The sequence below is a fragment of the Lutjanus erythropterus genome, chromosome 5, assembly GCF_056507025.1.
Source record: "Lutjanus erythropterus isolate fLutEry1 chromosome 5, fLutEry1.hap2, whole genome shotgun sequence".
Taxonomy (NCBI): Eukaryota; Metazoa; Chordata; class Actinopteri; order Lutjaniformes; family Lutjanidae; genus Lutjanus; species Lutjanus erythropterus.
This window is the reverse complement of record NC_139321.1, coordinates 1,019,597-1,038,531: the sequence shown is the minus strand read 5'-3', so window position 1 is coordinate 1,038,531 and position 18,935 is coordinate 1,019,597. Positions and strand designations below refer to the sequence as shown.

At 41.9% G+C, this 18,935-nt stretch overlaps 1 protein-coding gene across 4 annotated transcripts in view; it reads right to left on the bottom strand.

Annotated features, from left to right (window-relative positions):
- LOC146326295 (transcription factor COE3) overlaps window positions 1–18,935 on the bottom strand; it is a 188,977-nt gene that overhangs the window by 25,603 nt on the left and 144,439 nt on the right. For all 4 annotated transcript variants that reach the window (XM_084718532.1, XM_084718529.1, XM_084718531.1 and 1 more), the window contains exon 11: window positions 10,915–11,003. In XM_084718532.1, coding sequence (XP_084574658.1) covers window positions 10,915–11,003 — 89 coding nt within the window. The remainder of the gene's footprint in view (window positions 1–10,914; window positions 11,004–18,935) is intronic.

The following is an 18,935-nucleotide window of genomic DNA, read 5'->3' as shown; positions in this document are numbered from 1 at the left end:
TCAGTGTGAGGTGCAGCTCTGCAACAGCAAAAAAAAAAAAAACAGAATTCAAAATGCACAAACGTTTACTTGATGAAGGGAGCTGCTGTCTGAGTGAACAGAGGAGCACCACGTGTCAGAGAGGATCAAAATATTCACAGAGAGGAACTTTGTTCATCAAAATAATTAATACCTGATGAAAAATATGAATTCATGCATATTTTTAATATATATTACACAGTACTTCATCACTTAAACAGTGAGGTGGTCTGTTTTTTCTCTTTACCATGATCCATTTCTGTCATACGTATGTAAAATGTTAAGAACATTAATATCTCCATCCTAAAAGAATCATCAGTCAAATTATCCATCTGTCACTGTCAGCAGACATGTTGTCCAGAGGGGAACCTCAGACCCACCACATCTTGTGAGAGTCAACATTTTGACTGAAACCATGAAAAATCATGAAAGAGTCTCACAAAGTTGGAGTTTCATTCTCGACCCACAGAGATACGATGTGCCACTGCAGCAATGGTGGCGCTGCAAGGTGGTGCATCCCACAAAGGATTCGTCTAAAAACTTCCACTAAAACGACATGAAAAAACAGTTAAAGCATCTGATCAGCTACTCTCATTATATAGTTGCTTCAAACGAGGTTTAACGTCCACACAGTGTCTCTGAACTGTCACACAGTGTCTCACAGTTCAGTCCAACAGAACCCAAAACTCTGTCAACAACCAGCTTAGCAACATAGTGGTGCCAAATCCAACAGGATAAACTGCAGGACAAACACTAAAACAACACAAAACACACAAAAAACCTTACAGTTTTACAATCTGAAGTCGGGTCACAACAGCTGCACACCGAGTTTGAACTGATGTGGGCAGGCGCTCAGTCAGACGGAGTAAAATCCACACGTCTTCATCAAGAATAAACTTTTTGTTCAATCATCTCTTGAGTCCTGTGAGTGTGGAGATGAGGTGATGATGTGTGCTGCTTCTCTGACAGGGTTATTCAAGTTCTGACAGCATTTTTATTTTATTTGTTTACGCCATCCATGTTCACATCTGACTGAAGGTTTGTTTGGTTTGCTGCTGTAAAATCTGAGGTCAGTTTTATGACGTGACGTTATTGTTCAGACTCCTGAAGGTTAATTTACTGTCATCAGTGACAGAAGCTCATTGAAGAAGACGGATGGAAAATGTTCTTTATTTTGTTTGAACTAATAAAAGCTGCTGCTGCAACCTGCAACCACTGATAGACTCGTGTTCAGTATGTTTTTTATATATATTGTCATAAATATCATCAGAAATATTGTGACATAATTGTGAGGCTACGTCGCCCATTATTTCTATACTCTCATATTATTTCTCCTTATTATCAGACTGAAACCTGCAGGAAAGTAAATGAGCTGAAGCATCATGTAGGAAACAATCAGTCAGTGTGATCTGCTCTGAAGTCCTTTAAAAACCAAACGGAGCAGGTTTCCCCGTGAAGCCGTCAGAGTTTTCTGTGTTTCCTCCAAACTGAACAAAGTGCTGTTGATTTCTGTGTTTTTCTGCCTCAGATCAGGTTTCAGTTTCAGCTGCTGGATGTGTTGTTATCTGTCAGAGCGGCTAATTGCCTCCACGCTGCTACGCTATACATCCCCATTCACACCATTACACACACATCAGCTGCTCAGCCACACCCTTCACACACACAAACACACACACACACACATTAACACCCTCACACACACGCACACACTCAGAGACAGCGCCATTGGATTCCTGTCAGCGCGAGTGCCGGCAATCAGAGCGCTGGGCGCTTTAACGGCGCTGAAAGGCCTGCCCCGATCGATACGGTAATGCACTGGCTCCCGGTTATCATCATCATCTCTTATCACTGACCCACACCTCCGAGAGGGGGGAGGAGAGGGGAGGAGGAGGAGGAGGAATATGGGAGGAGGAGAAGATGGAGGCGAGAGGGATGAGGAGATGAAGAGGAGGAGGAGGAGGAGGAATATGGGAGGAGGAGAAGATGGAGGAGAGTGGGATGAGGAGATGAAGAGGAGGAGGAGGAGGAGGAGGAGGAGGAATATGGGAGGAGGAGAAGATGGAGGCGAGAGGGATGAGGAGATGAAGAGGAGGAGGAGGAGGAGGAATATGGGAGGAGGAGAAGATGGAGGCGAGAGGGATGAGGAGATGAAGAAGAGGAGGAGGAAGAGGAGGAGGAGGGGAGAGGGTCTCTGGGTGTTTCCCTTTAGCTGAGAGGAGATGGATGGAGTCGGGGGGGGGGGTAAGTGGACAGCTCAGAGATGGAGGAAGCTGATTGGATGATGGGTTGTGTTGGTTGAAGGAGGACGAGTTGGTCAGCTGAGACGTTCTCAAAGCTACAGAAGAACATCATCATCATCATCGTCGTCTCCTCAGCTTCCTCAAACACACGTCTTTATTATCAGAATTTATTTATTATTTACTGAACATTTTAACTGTTTAATCGTCATATAATGAGAAATAAAAAATCACATTTAAAAACTGATCACCAATACAATACTCTTTATCTATTTCCAATAGTCCTCGTGTGAAACAAACATTCCTGTAATAATTCCTCCATATTTTAAAGCAAACAGTAAACATGCAGATGTGATATGAAAGTTTCTCATAAATCATCTGCAAAGATCTGAATGAAAATAAAGGTTCATAATTATTAGAAAACCGAGTTCAAAAACAGCTCATTAGATGATTTCTCAGAGTGTGTGGGCGTGTCCGCTCACATTTGATTGACAGCGGCCTCAGGACAGTGTGTGGACGGCTGGAGACATGAGCAGCAGCAAAACGTGAACAAAGAACCACCTAAAAACTCAATATGGTATTAAGTGTACTTTATATTTAGAACATGTTCTCCGCTTTACTTTGTCATCAGGCAGCGTTTTCTAACAGGGAACTGAAGAGAAGTTTTGTTGCACCAACAGAACAACTGACGTGAACTTTTATGATCCGTTTGAGCACAAACATATTCAGCCTCAACAAAACATACCAAAATGTTTTATTTTTTCTTATGTTGAATTCAACACGCTGTTGTGATATGTAAGCCCTCTGCGCTGCCTTAAGGCGGGGTCTATGTATATACATCTCTGCTGATTGGGTAACACCTGTGACACACCCACCAAACAGGAGAAAACCTCAAAGCATGTTTCACACCGTTTCATGGAAACATGTCAGCACTGTGACAAAACTGTTGACACCTTTTTGAGACTAAACAATGCTGATGACATCACTGTGACATCATCTTAGTAATTTTCTACTCCAGAGATACAAAGGACATTATATGACTGTTTTCACATCATTCTGTGTAAAAATAAATAAATAAATAAATAAAAGGTGAAATGGCCCTTTAAGTTTGAGCCAGAGGTCAACAGAAATTAAAAATAAACACAAATATGATCCTGTTGGTCTAATCTGATCATCGCACCGATTCATTCAAGTTGGGTCAAAACAACCAAATTAAAAAGCAGAGAAGAAGAATTGAGAGGAAATGAAAACACATTCCTGCAGTTTGGATCATTAATTCAAACTGGTCTGAATCCAACAACTGTAATATTTCTCTGTCAGATTAATGATAATTTAACACGACGCCTGCAAATGTTTTCAAAGTAAAATAAATTCATCACGTCTGAACGCCATCTGCTCCAGATGGAATCACTAATTTAGACTTTTTGAAGGAGTTACAATTAACTTTATTTCATAACTGTGAGCGTTACAGGCAGCTCACATGTTGTTTTCTATGATGAAAGGTGAAGACAGATGATTTTATTGTTTCCTCATCACCAATAATCACCTTCCTGTCTTTGGCTTTGAAACAAACAGGAGGAAACAGTGCATTTTTTCAGGGACTATTTTTAGCGGCGGATTAATCCACATTTGGTGCTGAGCAGGACTTCTAATAGTTTAGAGCGGCTAATGGAGAAACAGGTCACATGACCACTGCAGGTAGGTGAGCGAGCCGTAGCTTTAGCAAGCTAATCTGTTTACTGATTGTCTGAAAAATATCCAAGGAAATAAGAAAAAGAGCCACGAGCAGAAAACCAGAGATGGAGGAGGCGTTTTTTCAGGTGGGGAGAGTGTGTGTGTGAATGCAGCAGTGTAATACACACACACACACACACACACACACACACGCGCGCACGCGCACACACACACGCACACAGGGAGCTACAGGGAGTTTACAGGTGGAGAGAAATAAGACTCTCTGCTTCATCCTCAGTGGGTCTCATCAACTCAGCACTGAGGAGGAGGAGGAGGAGGAGGAGGAGGAGGAGGAGGAGGAACAGGAGGAGAAGGAGGAACAGGAGGAAGAGGAGGAGGAGTCCACCTCGTTCTGGACTCTGCTGATGGTGAAACCCCCTCAGAGTGAGATAAACTGATCTGAGCCACAGAGAGAGAGAGAGAGAGAGAGAGTGTTTGTTAAATAGATAAATGTGTATTTTTTACAGTGTAACTCGTCTCATCCTCCTCTTCCTCCTGTTCCTCTGGAGGCGTCGTGGTTAATCAGGACCATCATGCACCAGGAGCAGCTGATATGATAAAAACATGACCACAGCAGACTGATTTATTTTAGGTTCAGTTCAACTCGACTTTTGTTTTAGACGGCGAGTTGAAGAAAAACACAAAACGTCACAAAACGTCCACCTGCTCTCATCAGACAGCATCCGCCTCAAAATATTCATCCAAACACGTCAGTCAGGATTTAACTGGAACCTAAAATAAATTCTTAAGAGAAGCAAAAACTGTTCAAATGATTCGACAAGAGACTGATAATTATCTGCTTCTCATGGTTGACACAGAAACGGTAACTGATCATTTCACATTTAGAAAGATGGAAAACTTCACAAACATACTTTGACTTTTGCCTCAGAATTCAAATTAAATCCTTTGACCTGTCCTGTCACGTCAGATATTATTATTATAGTTGATATTTAGTGGCTAAAATTTCATTATCAGAATAATAAATAATAATATAATTTCCCTTTATTGGCTGATTATTCATTATGAATCTCTACTTAAAACGAGTCTTACTATTATACTAAGGCATCAATAATTTATAATAAAAGGACTTTCATCAACAGCATAAATAAGCTTTGAAATAATATTTAGATCAAAATGTATAGAAAAAGGAAAAATTACAGAAATTTTAATTGTAATTTTCTCCAGAAAATAAGATCTACAGAAAATTTAACTAAACTATTCTATAAAAAAAAGCAAAATGTGAAATTATAACTTTTCAATTAAATGAAATGTTGATATTTTCATATTTTTGCAGGTTAAATCAGGTTCTTCTGAGCGTAAACACAAACCTCTCACCGTGTTCCTCCTCTCGGAGGCTGCACCCTCGTGACCTTGCCCCTCTTCCGTCCATCTCTTGACATATTCCTCTTTTTTCCCCCTCCTCCCTCTCTATTTTTTTCTATTTTCTTCCATTGGTTTCTAGGGGCTTAATTACGGGGGGCCGGCTCCGTGGTTGAGGAGGTGCTGGGCGAACAGGGATCAGCGTGACCCTGGAGGAGAAGCCATCAGACAGCGGCCTTAACAATGATAAATCACCCCGAGCAGAGCTACAGATACAGCCGCCGCCCCGCTGATCTCTATAAAATATGGATGGACCTGCGCGGCGTGCAGGAGCAGCAGAGCCGCATCGCGCCGGATCTCCAGATTAGCGATTATCAGGCGGCGAGGTATTCTAATGATGTGGGACATGGTGTGGGGTTAATTCCATTCAGAGGAAACGGATTGAAATTCAGCTCATGAATTGAATATTGCTCATTATTCTCAATGAGAGCAGGAAATCTCCTCATTCATGAAGTGGGTTGGAATTAATAATCCCTGAACGGACGGACGGACGGACCCACCCCCCCACCCGAGTCCGGATGGGGGTCAATGATCAGAGCTAAAGTGCACACACAACACGTCAAACACATTTAATCTCCACCTCATGGTTCACTAATCAGCAGGAAAAAAAAAGGACTCAAGTTTGATTTTTTTTGCAGCTAATTTCAGCCTGAGCTTGTTTTGCAGGGTTGTGTTTAAAGGTTGGTTTGTTTTTCACCACTGAACGTCCCTTATTGTACAAAAATCTACATATTTCAGGTTCAGGTTGCAGCAGAAATCCTCAATCAGCCTCAATTTTTGTATTTAGCACATCTGGTGAACTAACCATTTAAAACACTATTTTCACCACTAACCCTTGTTGTCAAACAGCCTTTTCTGATGGGAATCAAGCCTAATATCACTCTATCCAAACCAACCAAACTCCACTGACAAAATCAGTCATTTTACCTCACAGAACACAGGAGTTGTTGGTCTACTGCTGCCTCGATCAGGTACTTTATTTGTGTTATTGTGTGACTTCTGTGAATTCAAACTAAGCTTTTAAAATACTGAAGCCACACAACAACACAAACAAACAAACAGCAGTGTTCAACAACTCCTGTGTTCTGTGAGCTAAAATTACTGATATTTTCAGTGGAGTTTGGTTGGTTTGGAGAGTGAAATTTGTCTCATATGACGGTGGTTTCCTGTCGACTGCCATGTACTCGAGCTAATACACTGACTTTAGATAAATACCTCATTAAATCGCACTTCAAAAGACTCAAACTATTACTTTAATTTATACCTTAAAAGACCCTCAACTTTCTTATATTCAGATTAGGGTGAAATCAGTAACTTTAACTAAAGCTTAAAGGGACAAAGTGAAGCTCTAAATGTTGCTTCTGCTCTCAGATTAATGATTCATGTTTTTAAAAGACTTCAGGCTTCATTTTCAGATATTTCCTCAGTTTCCTGTCTGTCTGTCTGTAGAGCAGACAGACAGACAGTTAACAGGCAGTTCGACAGGCTGCGAGGCCAACTGGTCACTGACGACCTCTGGGGTTTCTCCAGGATCAGGTTCAGCCCTCTAATTTCATTTCCAGTCTGGCTCGGCTGCAAGCGGACACCTCAGTGTCCGTCCGTCCAGCACGCTCAGAGAGGAGGACACATGCAGCCAGAGACGTCCTGCAGGACTCACAGCTGCTGCTGCTGCTAACTGTCATTTCAACACCTCTACCTGTGTCTGATTCACAGGTGAAGCAACGTCTACAGGTGGATTAGTGACTAGCTGGTTAGCTAACAAAAGCAGTTCTTATTTCCTTTTTGCTCTTCTGATGGAGCTAAGCTAGCAGTTCCCCCTCACTTCTCATCTTTGTGCTAAGCTGTACTTCTAGGTCCAGTTAGCTTTGAGTTAGCTTCTATGTTGTAATCCCGACAAAACCTAGCTAGTAGATTGGTGACTAGACTGTTAGCAACGAGATCCACATAGATAAACCAGAGACTTGGAGGTGAATTTTACAGAGCTAGGCTAACAGTTTCCCCCTGCTTCCAGTCTTTGTGCTAAGCTAAGCTAACCCTGGCTTGGATGTCTCTTTGAGGTAATTCCAGAGCAGTTTCCCATCCTTCAGATAAAATCAGCTCTGTGTTTTCTCTCCTGGTTTCCATATTTTTTTTTCTCTCAGTGAACAGTCACACACACTCTGCCTCTACACAGCTCCCATAATCCTCCACCTGACGCCCTACAACGAATCAATCTGTTCCGTGTCGCGCCGCCTGTCCAAAAACAAAACCCTCGCCGTCCAAACATCTCTCTCCATCCCTCCTCCTGTCCCCTGCAGAGCGCCGGCAGGTGAAAACAAAAGAGAAGTGACAAGTCGAGTTAACCCGTCGCTGCTCGGTCACATGATCACCCCGCCGTGCTGACGCCTCGCCGGCTGTGAGCCAACAGCATCGGTGCATCGTTTTTCCTCTCTGTGATTTTCTCTCTTGTCCAAAACGTCTGGGAGGGAAAAAGCTGCGGTCTTATTGAGTTTTCTTTTGAATAAATAAATATTTAAGAGGCGGCGAGGAGGTGGAGGGTGTTTGACGTTCCACTCTGGCTGCAAATCAGGCCATCAAAGGGGCCAGACAATGTATGCTCACTATTAGTATCAATTTACAAATAAACTGCTTTTTTGGTGACTGGATCTCCGATGTCAGATTTTGATAAATGGTTTCAATTTGGCAGCTGCTTTCGAGTGTCAGAGCCCATCTGACGCTCGCCGCCCGCTGCCGCCGCTCGCTGCCTCAAAGAATCTGCCTCAGTTAGCCCTCGCAGCCAGCAGCCGCCAAAATAATCTCTTCATACTAACCAGGGCAGGTGTGTGTGTGTGTGTGTGTGTGTGCATACAAATGTGGGTAAATATTGAAAACCGGGATCCAGATTTCACTACTGATGTTTTTCTACACAAATCTTAAAGGAGCCTTCTGCGTTTTTTACACCATTAACTACAAATCACAGACACTTTTCTTCACTCCTCCGTCCTCTCCTGCTGCTGCTGCTGCGGCTCTTTAATAGATTTTTAAATGTGCTTTTTTCCTTCCAGGCAGCTGGTTTCTTCTCATTTTTACTACAGATTTAAAAAATCCACCTGCAGACACTTTAAACCTGCTTCAGATTGGGCTGTAAAACTTATAAGACCAACATTAAGTTAGTCTACGAAAAGATATTTTCAGTATCGATTAATTTTCTTTTACTTTTTGCCAATGAATCAGTTTATTATCACGTCTAAAAATCGCAGTAAAGACACTCTTCTTTTATCCAACAGTATAAAACACAAAGATATTCAGTTCACTGTGACACAAAACAGAGAATTATTCAAATTAATACTTAAAATGATCAAAAATAATAATTGATTAATTGTAAACCAGTCTGTACTGTTTACCTACTGTATGGCACACGCATTCATATCTACGTCTAATGAAGTTTCATATCAATCCATATCGATAGTTATTGATCATGGAGGTTGTGGCATTGACACTATGTTTTAAATGTTGATCAAAGTCCAAGATGACGTCCTCAAATGTCTTGTTTTATCCTCAACTCAAAGATATTCAGTTTACTGTAAGAAAGGAGGAAAGAAACCAGAAAATATTCACATTTAAGAAGCTGGAATCAGAGAATTTAGACTTTTTTTTCCTTGAAAAATTACAAAATAGTTGGCGATTGATTTCATTTAATAATCGATTAATCGCTGCAGCTCTAGCATACTCCAAGGAGTGGAAGCACAGTGACACAATCAGTAAAAATCACAATATTTTTGACCAAATGCCTGAATATTGTGACAATATTGCAGAGATAACTTTCACAAAATATTAACCAATCACTCAGTGGGTAAAGACAAATAATAGAACATTCTGATAAGTTCTGAAAATTATCACTTTACTGTAATTCAGCCTTTAAAACCTGGAAAACTTATAACAAATCATGATATAATGATATCCAAAATCTATCATGATACCTAGTCTCATATCACGATACGATATAATATTGATTTTTTGCCCATCTTGATCAGTTTCAGTCTTTAAACAGCACCTGACACTCCGAACCAGAGCTGCAAGGATCAGTCAATTAATCAATTAGCTGATCAAAATAAAATTAACGATCAAGATTAGGGGTCAGATTGATAATCGATTTAACATATCAGTTATATTTTAATCAAACATCATCTGGTTGTGAGGATTTGCTGCTTTTCTTTGTCATTTCTGACAGACAATGAAAAGTCTTTGGGTTTTGGATCGAGACGGTCGGTCCTATACACACACTACATGGTGCATGGGGCCCCGTGAGGTCCACAAGGCCCCCGCCTCCCCCTCCTGTCAAAGCTAGTGTCAGTGTTTACTACTTTGATGAAAGAATGAAGCAGAACTAAAAAGTCATCAGGTAAACATTCTGAAGAACAATGGCGTCACACTCCACGTCCACGCCGCTGGACACGTTCAACAAGAAGGAGTCGTGATGGAGAGGAAGAAACGGTCCAAAGCATGACTTCACTTCATGAATAAAGACGAGAACAGAGCTCGTTCTAACATCTGTAAAACAATCACTTCAAGTCAGAGAGGAAACAGCAGCGACATGCTGAAACATCTGTCTGAACAGGACAGGAAGTCCAGGAACTGCATCAATCTGACACTCAACAGCCACTGATTCCCCGCTGGGTGAATTTCCTCTTATTATAACATCATTATAACATATTATAACATTATTATAACATTAGTTCAGGCAGGCTGAGCAGATTTGACCTTTGACTCAGAGAACCTGAATGTAAATGAACAAATATTCTCTCATTTCATCCATTAAGAAGATGACAGACTGTTTCCACGCCCAGATTGACTAAAACTGATCAGGAATCAATAAGGGAATCAATATAAAGAATTGGACCGATAAGCAGAATCAATCATATCATCATTCACCTGGAAGATATTTACATCATCAATAAAGTTTATTGATTAAATGTTGTTCTCAAAAAGTGCTGCAAACACAAACAGTGATGAGCCAATCACATCTCTCCACCTGCACCACCTGACCATCAGGTCATATTTAACATCACGGCGTCCCTCTCTCAGACTCAGCCAGCAACTTGCCACCGTCCAAACCTTCCTCCTCGCCAGTTGAGGGGAAACAAACACGGCGAGAGCAGCAGCAGCAGCGGTGGCGGCGGCAGCGGCAGGATTTGCTCCCATGAACAGCTGTTTCCTGTTTGAAGGATCGGGAACAATCAGCCCCGCTGGCAGCGAGGACACGCCGGCGGTGCCAAGACCGTACGGAGCAGAACCAACAAATCCAATCAGGCAGCCTGGTCCTGAGCTGCGTTCAATAACACGAGAAACCTGAACCTCTGCAGCGCAGGTGGTCTACGGCAGCCTCACAGGGACAAACCGCGTTAATTCAGACTTTAATGTGGACGATTAGCAGCAGCTCTGACTGACAGCTGCATTCTGGGACGTACCTGCCAGACCAAACAAAGTTCACTGCCCAGCTTTGAATCTGACCCCTGACCTTTAACCTCTGACCTCAGCAGTGACTTAATGACTCGTCTCCACTGACCTTAGGTAACCTCTCGGGATCCCCGGGGTGGCGAGGGATGACCTTCTGTAGCCTCTGGAAGCCGTAGTCGATGGTTGGCTCGTTCAAGGCTGCGGGACGGACAGAAAGAGACGGAGACAAAGTTAACGAGCAGAAATAAACATCGGAGACGTCTGTGGTCAAATTCTGTCAAAAAAACAGTTCAACAAGCAGGCGGGAGGTGATGCTTCGCTCCACGACACGCTGACCTCATCATCACACCTTTACCAAATGTATACCTACACATACATACATACATATATATATATATATATATATATATATATATATATATATACATATATATATACACACATAATACCAAAAAGAATAAAAACATTCCAATAAAATGTAATCACTGGCTTTCAAGGAAACCTCAGAAAAGACAGAAAAGTTTTTTCTGAGTATCTTTAAAGATTGTTGAACAAGATTCTATATGAACCTATATAACTTATCAATACTAAAGAAATTGAGGCGATCAGTTGCCAGAATGTTTTTGAGTTGATCAACTTTAAGGTTGGAGATGATCAGAGCTTAAATAAAGTTAGTGGTCACATGTATTCCTTGATTACAGTTAAATTCAAATATTTGATTAAGCCAACTCAAATACTTTCAGTAAATGGAACAAGAATTTTTTCATTCCACCTCTCACTGCAACAAGTTAACACTGTAAAAACAAAAATTGTTTCAAGACAAATTTGCTGATGATGGCACTTTTGAAAAAGTGAAAGAAAAAAACAAGATTCAATTTTTAGTAAATTATCTCAACAAAAGTTTTCAGAGTTTGATTCAAAACTGAGTCACAACTTTAAAAGACTGAAAACGTCAAACATCTTTTTTCGCCTAAAAGTGAAAATATAAAAGATTTTCTTTCAAATGTTTTCTTTCAAACTATTTAACTTTTTTGAAACTTTTGAATGTGTTTTTTACAGTTAATTCAATCCTTCCTCGCAAAATGTTATAAAAATGTTAACATTTTTAAAAAGTTATTATTTTATAAAGTTAATTATATTATTAAACTCTTTGAAGAGACACACTCCTTGTCCTTCATGAAAAATATTTCCTACCTCACTGTGAAGTCTGTTGTCTGTGTTACGTGTCCTCGAGGGTTTAAGTTTCCACATCACACATTCGCAACTTGAATATTGGACCAGGTTGACTTTAAACAGGTTGTGATGTCACAGATCCTGCTCGTAGGCCCGCCCCTTAAAATCTAAAGTTTTAGCTCAGAGAAACTTTCCACTTCCAGCAGATTAATGTGAAACTGATTAAATAATTCTGCCAAATCTTTCATTTTGTCCTTATCTGTCTTTTGTCTTTTGTTTGTGGTCTCACATCTTTATATGAAATTTGTTTGTTTATAAACCTGATGAAAGTCAATAAATTGATAAATAAATGCAGTCAGTTAGAAAAAGGTTCAAATCTTCTTCCTGCACTCGTTTTAATAAAATTGAGCTTTGATTATTTTATTTTTTTTTACATAAATGAGTGAACATGATGGTTATCCATGTCAACTTTTAGGACTCATGTCGACCTCTCAGTGATGTTCAGCTTCAGTCTGTTGCTTCTTATTAACACTGAACGCTAACACACACACACACACACACACACACACACACACACACACACACAGTGTCAGCTGATCTCTGCGTCTCTGATCTCTCTGCTGGTTATTAAGTGTGAGACCTCACACTCCATCTGTCCTCCGCTCCTCCACCACTAATTCAATCCAACCTCTCCTCTCCTCCCTCTTCTTTTCTCTTTCCCCTCCACTCATTCACCTCCACAAACAATCTGCCTTCCTCCTCCTCCTCCTCCTCCTCCTCCTCCTCGCCGTACGTGGCGAGCAGAGCCGCTGCAGAAACACCCGGAAATGAGTTCGGGGAGATACTTCTCCATAATCAAGCCCATTAATCATAAAAGGCTGTCAAATTTGACTTTGGGGACAATTTGTCAGCCGATCTTGCCCACTCCGCTTTTGTCACCGTTGGCTCTTGTATTCTGTAAGGATGATTGACACACCAAATGCCGCTGAGTAGAATAGCTAGTTTGCGCTAATATGCATAACCGCGGCTTTCATGAATAAGAATAAGGCAGCTATACGGGGTCTCCTTCAAAGGGCCCCGCCACCGTTTGTCGCCGGCGCTCCAAATGGATGTTATTACCATTATAACAATATTTGTTTTCTTTCCCGGGAATGGACGACCGCGAGCTGCTAAATCAAATTTGTCGGCGCCCGTTTCAAGCGGCGGCAGAGGAGAAAAAGGGCTTTCAGGCTGCGACTGGGGTGGGGATGATATCTGAAGGGTGACAGAGCGCTGAGGGACGTGGCCCTCGCCGCAGGGGCTGCCATGTTGGATTTTCCTGCCTCCCCGCCTCCCTGAGAGGAAGCAGCGAGCGGCGCGGCCTGAATCTATTACCTCCGCCCTGCCGCAGATGAAAAGAGGGATTCATTGTGGGATCCCAAAGCGACTTTTTGGGGGGATGCGGAGCAGCAGAGGATGAATGGAGATAATGCACCGCGACGACACGAGCAGCAATCAGCGGCGAGTCCCAAACCGACACCGCGTACATACATCCCAACTTATAAAACAAGTGAAAGGCACTATGGGAAATGCTGCAATTGAATAAAAAACCCATTTACACTCAGAGAGAGTCAGAGAGATGTTTAACTCTTCATCTGCAGCAGACGAACAGACGTTTCTGATCCTCGTGAAAAAGCTGAGACAGTTGTTACATTAAATAATCACTAATATTGATTGATATCATATTGTGCTTCTTCTTTATTAACTCGATATTTATGATTCTGTCTCTCCACGTTGTAATTGTTCTTTTGCTTCCAGCTGTCTTCACATCTGTCCATCCTGAAGGAAGGATCCCCCTCTAAAGGACGTCTGTTCCACTGACGGTGCAGGAAAACTGTGATTTTAGGTTGTTTAAAGATCCAAAACCTCAGCAGCAGTTCAGTTCCAGACTCTTCAGTCACTTTAAAGTTCTCATCAAATGTTTCAAGCAAAGAAGGAACATAATCCCCTTCAGTCATGACCTCTGACCTCTTACTGTCAGTGTTGTTGTGTCTGTGCCTGCAGAGATCCTGCAGCTTTAAAAACCCAAAACGTTATCTGACGACCTGGAAATGAGACAATCAACGATCTTTCTGATGAACAACTTGGACAAAACCTACTGATTCTACCTTTAAAGTTGGGGAAAAAAAAACACTAATGTTCACCACCAAGGACTAATGTTCCTGTTTATTAATCTGAAATTTAAATTTAGACTCGTCCACTCCTCGTCGAGATGTCATCTTTGTCCCACTTTCCACCTCGCTGGTCTACATTCAGGTATCAGCACCCGGCTTGTGGCAGGTGACCTTTGACCAAAATAAAATCTCCTGTGACCCTCCTGTGGGTCACGACCCAGTGTTTGGGAGTGACTGAAACAAAGTAAACTAGTATTTAATGAAGAAAAGGGAGATGTGAGAAAATATTTGCAGTGTGAACAGAACCCAAACAGTAACAAAACAAGTAAAAAAAATAAAGAAATGTTTTTATGGTGGTTCTGTATTTTGGGGTTTGTTTGTTTTTGGACAGAATCACCAAGAATCACTGATTTACTTTGGTAAAAAAGGCAAAGAGCCACAGTGAACGCTGTTATCTGCATCTTATTAAGCAAAGAAGTGGATCCTGCTGCTGAGTTTCTCTTTAATTAACATGAAATTAATATAATTTGTTGCTGCATCCTGCTGATTCCTCCTCCTCTGTTCATCATCATCATCAGAGGAGGAGGAGGAAGAGGAGAAGATGAAGAAAGAAACAAAGTCTTTTAATGAACCTCTGGACAGGCGGCTCAGAGTCGACCCCCCTCCTCTGTAGAAATTAAGCCCATTACTTCCTCTTATTAAAATCTCGCCGCTCTTTGACCCCAGCGCCCCATTGGCTGCCTGCAGGGCCCCGCGCTCCTCCCAGCCAATCGATACCGGCTGCCTCCCTGCAAAGAGCCCGAGTAATTGGAGAGCGGCGGCTGGCAGCGCGAACCCTGACCCCCCCTCGCCCCCATCCCCACCCCCCACCCCCACCCCACGCATTACACCGCCCATATGAAGACAGATTGCCTGATTTAGTGTAAACATATGCTGCAATTCCAGGCATCAGTGCCACTTTCTCCATCGTAATTTGTATTGATTTTTCTCTCTCTGTCTTTTTTGTGTGCAGGCGAAGAGGAGGAGGAGGAGGAGGAGGAGAAGCAGGAGGAGGAGGAGGAGGCCATGGCGGCCGGCCGGCATTTTCTCCTGATGTCTGATGTTTTCTTATAAATCAAAAGGAGGAGCAGAGGAAGATAATTCAGAGGTGAGAGGAGACGAGGGCGATTCTTTATACATTTAATCAAGTATTTATCGCTCTCTCTGTTTGCTTTTTTTCTCCTTCTCCTCTCTGTGAAAGTGATCAAACGGTTGGTTGGCGTCCTGCTGATCGGAGCGCTTCGTTATTAGGCGACTAAGTGACTGAGGAGAGGAGAGGAGAGGAGAGGAGAGGAGAGGGGAGGAGGAGGAGGGGGGGGGCTACATGTTAGACTCATTTTCAAGACGACAGATTTGTAGCATCAGAGGAGACGCAGCGAGACACAAAAACACCAAAAACTGGAACATCTGCACACTGATTAACGATCAAAGAGGCCCCGATTGATTGATAATATTTAAAGAATCAGAACGTCGTTTGTAAGAGGAGTTTTAACAGTCAAATTAAAGCCAGAGTCACATTTATAAAATATATTTCTGTATACAGTAAAATGAACCAGAAGGTCATATAAAATGAAGGGATGAGAGGACAGTAAAAACAGAATATAAAGGTTCAGTGAGGACACACTGAAGAGGAATGTACAGTCGTGGTACTGAGAGACTATCAGGTGTAGTTTGTCCTTCTTTTGTTCCCATACAGACTGATCACATGACAATGATGACACCATATTAGCCTTTGGATCATACGTCAGCGTCGCCGCCATATTGGAGAGGGCTGTCGAACAGATAACAGTAAACAGGGGAGCCGTGATTTTTCTGGACTATGTGGAGTAAGTTCATATAAAAATTACTCGTTGAAATTAGCTTTTTAGACAAAAACTGCAGCTCCCCGTTTATCAGAACAGTCTTGCTCTGTCCAACATGGCGGTGACGTTGTTATATTGCACCAATGGGCCAAAGCGGCTAATATGGCGTCTGTGTATTTATGTTTATGGCTGCTGCTGTTGTCAGGCTGTCAAAGGGAAAGTTCCTACAGAAAGCAGTGTGATCACCCCGGTAAGAGAGGGAGGGGAGCCTGGATAAGAGCTAAGCTAACACTGAGTGGATCTAAGACTGCGAGCAAGAAAGACGAGTCGTCAGCCCACTTTGATTCTGCACCAAACCACATCCTCCTCCACAAGCCAAGTCCACGAGTTTTTGCTTGAAGACTCGTATGAAGTTTACACTGTGTTGAAATAAATTAACTAAAAGTCTCATGTCGCTCAAAAATGTTTTTTTTAGGCTCATTGTTTTGTGTTTCTCTGTAAGGTAGCACAGTGTCTCAGCTCTGGAACTATGGCTGCATCATCCTGGATAAAATCTGAATCACAATCTTTCTCACTAAGACTAAAGACTCACTGCTAACTTTTTGGGTTGACTTAAACGTAACATATATGTTTAAACATATCACCTCAGCCTGATGTGAATGCACAGAGGAGCAGAAGCAAGTGATTCGTTGTCATTAAGAAACGAGGTTGCATGGATCGTGCAGCGCGACCAGGAACTCAAACCATTTTCTGATGCTCCCAAAATATATATTTAAATCATTCTATTAATGTCATAAACATGCAACAACTAGATAAGCAGGAAGACCTTCACTTGAGAGCAGGCCTGATTTTACAGACCAAAAGATGGGTCAGTTCCTCAGGAAAAAATCAAGAATATAACTCTGACTATAACATGAGTCATCGGCCACAAAGCTGTTATTCATTTAGATTAATATGTAAATTGTATTTCCTAATGTGAAGGTTTAAATGCTGCAGGAATTCATTTCTAATTTTCTTGGTTTCTGTTCTGGCTTGTAGGCCTGAAATGATTCCAGCACTACTGGAATTAACCAATTAAACACCCAGGATGTGTAATGTTTGAATTGTAAAATGTAAACTTGAAATTCCCAGAGGACATACAGAGGAAGTGTCCTCAGTGTCCTCAGTAGTATCTGTGGGTCTTAGGGGTACCAGTAGAAGTACTTTGAGACAATCATCAATCACCACCTCCACTGTTTTCAAGAAATCAAACCATCCTTTCAAAATAAAAGCCTGTTAAACACAATAGCACAGACCCAAACCAGTTTGACCACTTTCCCAGGAGTCTTTGCTGTCCAAACCAATTAACAAAGTCCTACTGACCAATCACAGCACCCGTCCTACAGCCCTGTTCCCATGGCAACACCTGGCTTCTCTCACACAGTCAAACCCCAACGAACACAAAGAGCCCCACCGGGAAGGTGTCAGAGATGACATCGGGGTCACAATGACATCATCAGGGTGTCAGAGTGACACGAGACAGATGTGAAGCCGATGACCTCAACGCTCAGGCGTCGAAACCTGAACCCTGATACCCTGAAAAATCCAGATCCCTGTACCCTCCTGCTGCACGTCAGTGGACCTTTACTGGACCGTTTCAGACCAGAGGAACTTTTTCATCGTTTTCAGAACAGTTTCCCATGATCCTTCACTTTATTATTCTGAGCTGTAACTGAAGCCACTGTACCAGTTTATCCACCTGCTTTATCCCCAGGAAGCTCTGAGTTGTGGTAAAATAAAAAAGAAAAAGGCGTCCCACAAGGATCCATCCGCGGCCCTCTGTTATTTACATTTATTTATTTGAATATTTTTATTTTTCAGCTGAGCAGCACGATGTCCAGTTCCTGATGACACCATCTCGCACATCATCAGCTCTACTGATGTGTGACCGTTACTACAGGACGTTCCCTCTAGGTTCCCACACTATGTTCCAAATAATGTTTGCAGAACCTTTAGTGACATTACGGAAACTTTTCGGTGACCAGCCTATAATGTTCTGTTTTTGGTCCCATTTAGGTCCTTCCTCTAGTGTTCTGAGAATATTTAGATGGAAGGAATTTTTGCAGAATCTTGAAATATCATCAAAATATATTTACAAGTGAATTTATCCTTCTGATGAACTGATGATAAGGGTCAGGAGCGGCGGGCTGCTGCGGTTCAGCATCCAGGGACCAACTCCGGTTCTGAGCCTGCGCCTCGGTCAGGGAAGAAGATCAGTAAACAAGCAGACACTGAGGTATTCTAGAACTAGGAGCCAAATGAGAACATCTCTTGCAAGTTCTGAAGTTCTGCTCATGGACATTCTCAGACAGTTTTCAAGGGAATGCTTTCTTCTTAAAAAGTCCTCCATGGAACGTTCTCATGTAACTGACAGAGAACCATATGTTTTCTTTACATTCCAAAAGTCCTGTTTGTGATGCTGTGTCACCATAAAAGAATGAAAATGGAACAAACCATAAATAACTAAAGTCAGGACGTTTTAGGAACAGCCTTAATGTTCTGTAAATATTTGGGACACTGGTTACCTTCGCAGAACGTCCCCTCCTGTATGACTGACACACCTGTGTTGTAATTTGACAAACTAATTTAGGAATATTCAACATGTGAGCACAAAACTGAACGACCACAGACCAATGAACACACAGAGGCTGGACGATTTTGACTGATGTTGTAACTGATATGATTTGTGATATTAGTAATATTTACATCATTATTCTTATTTTGATTGAGAAACATCTTAAAATTACTATGGTTTGATTTTTTTGCAGGAATCTGTTCCAAATGAATGATGTTTTTTAAATGTTTCTGATACATTTTGCTTTTAACAAATATTGCATCTCCTGCGACTTAAATCGACAGAAGACTTCCCTGATGTGTCTCTCATCTGTATTCTTCCTGTTTTTCAGTGCTATTAATCAGCTATC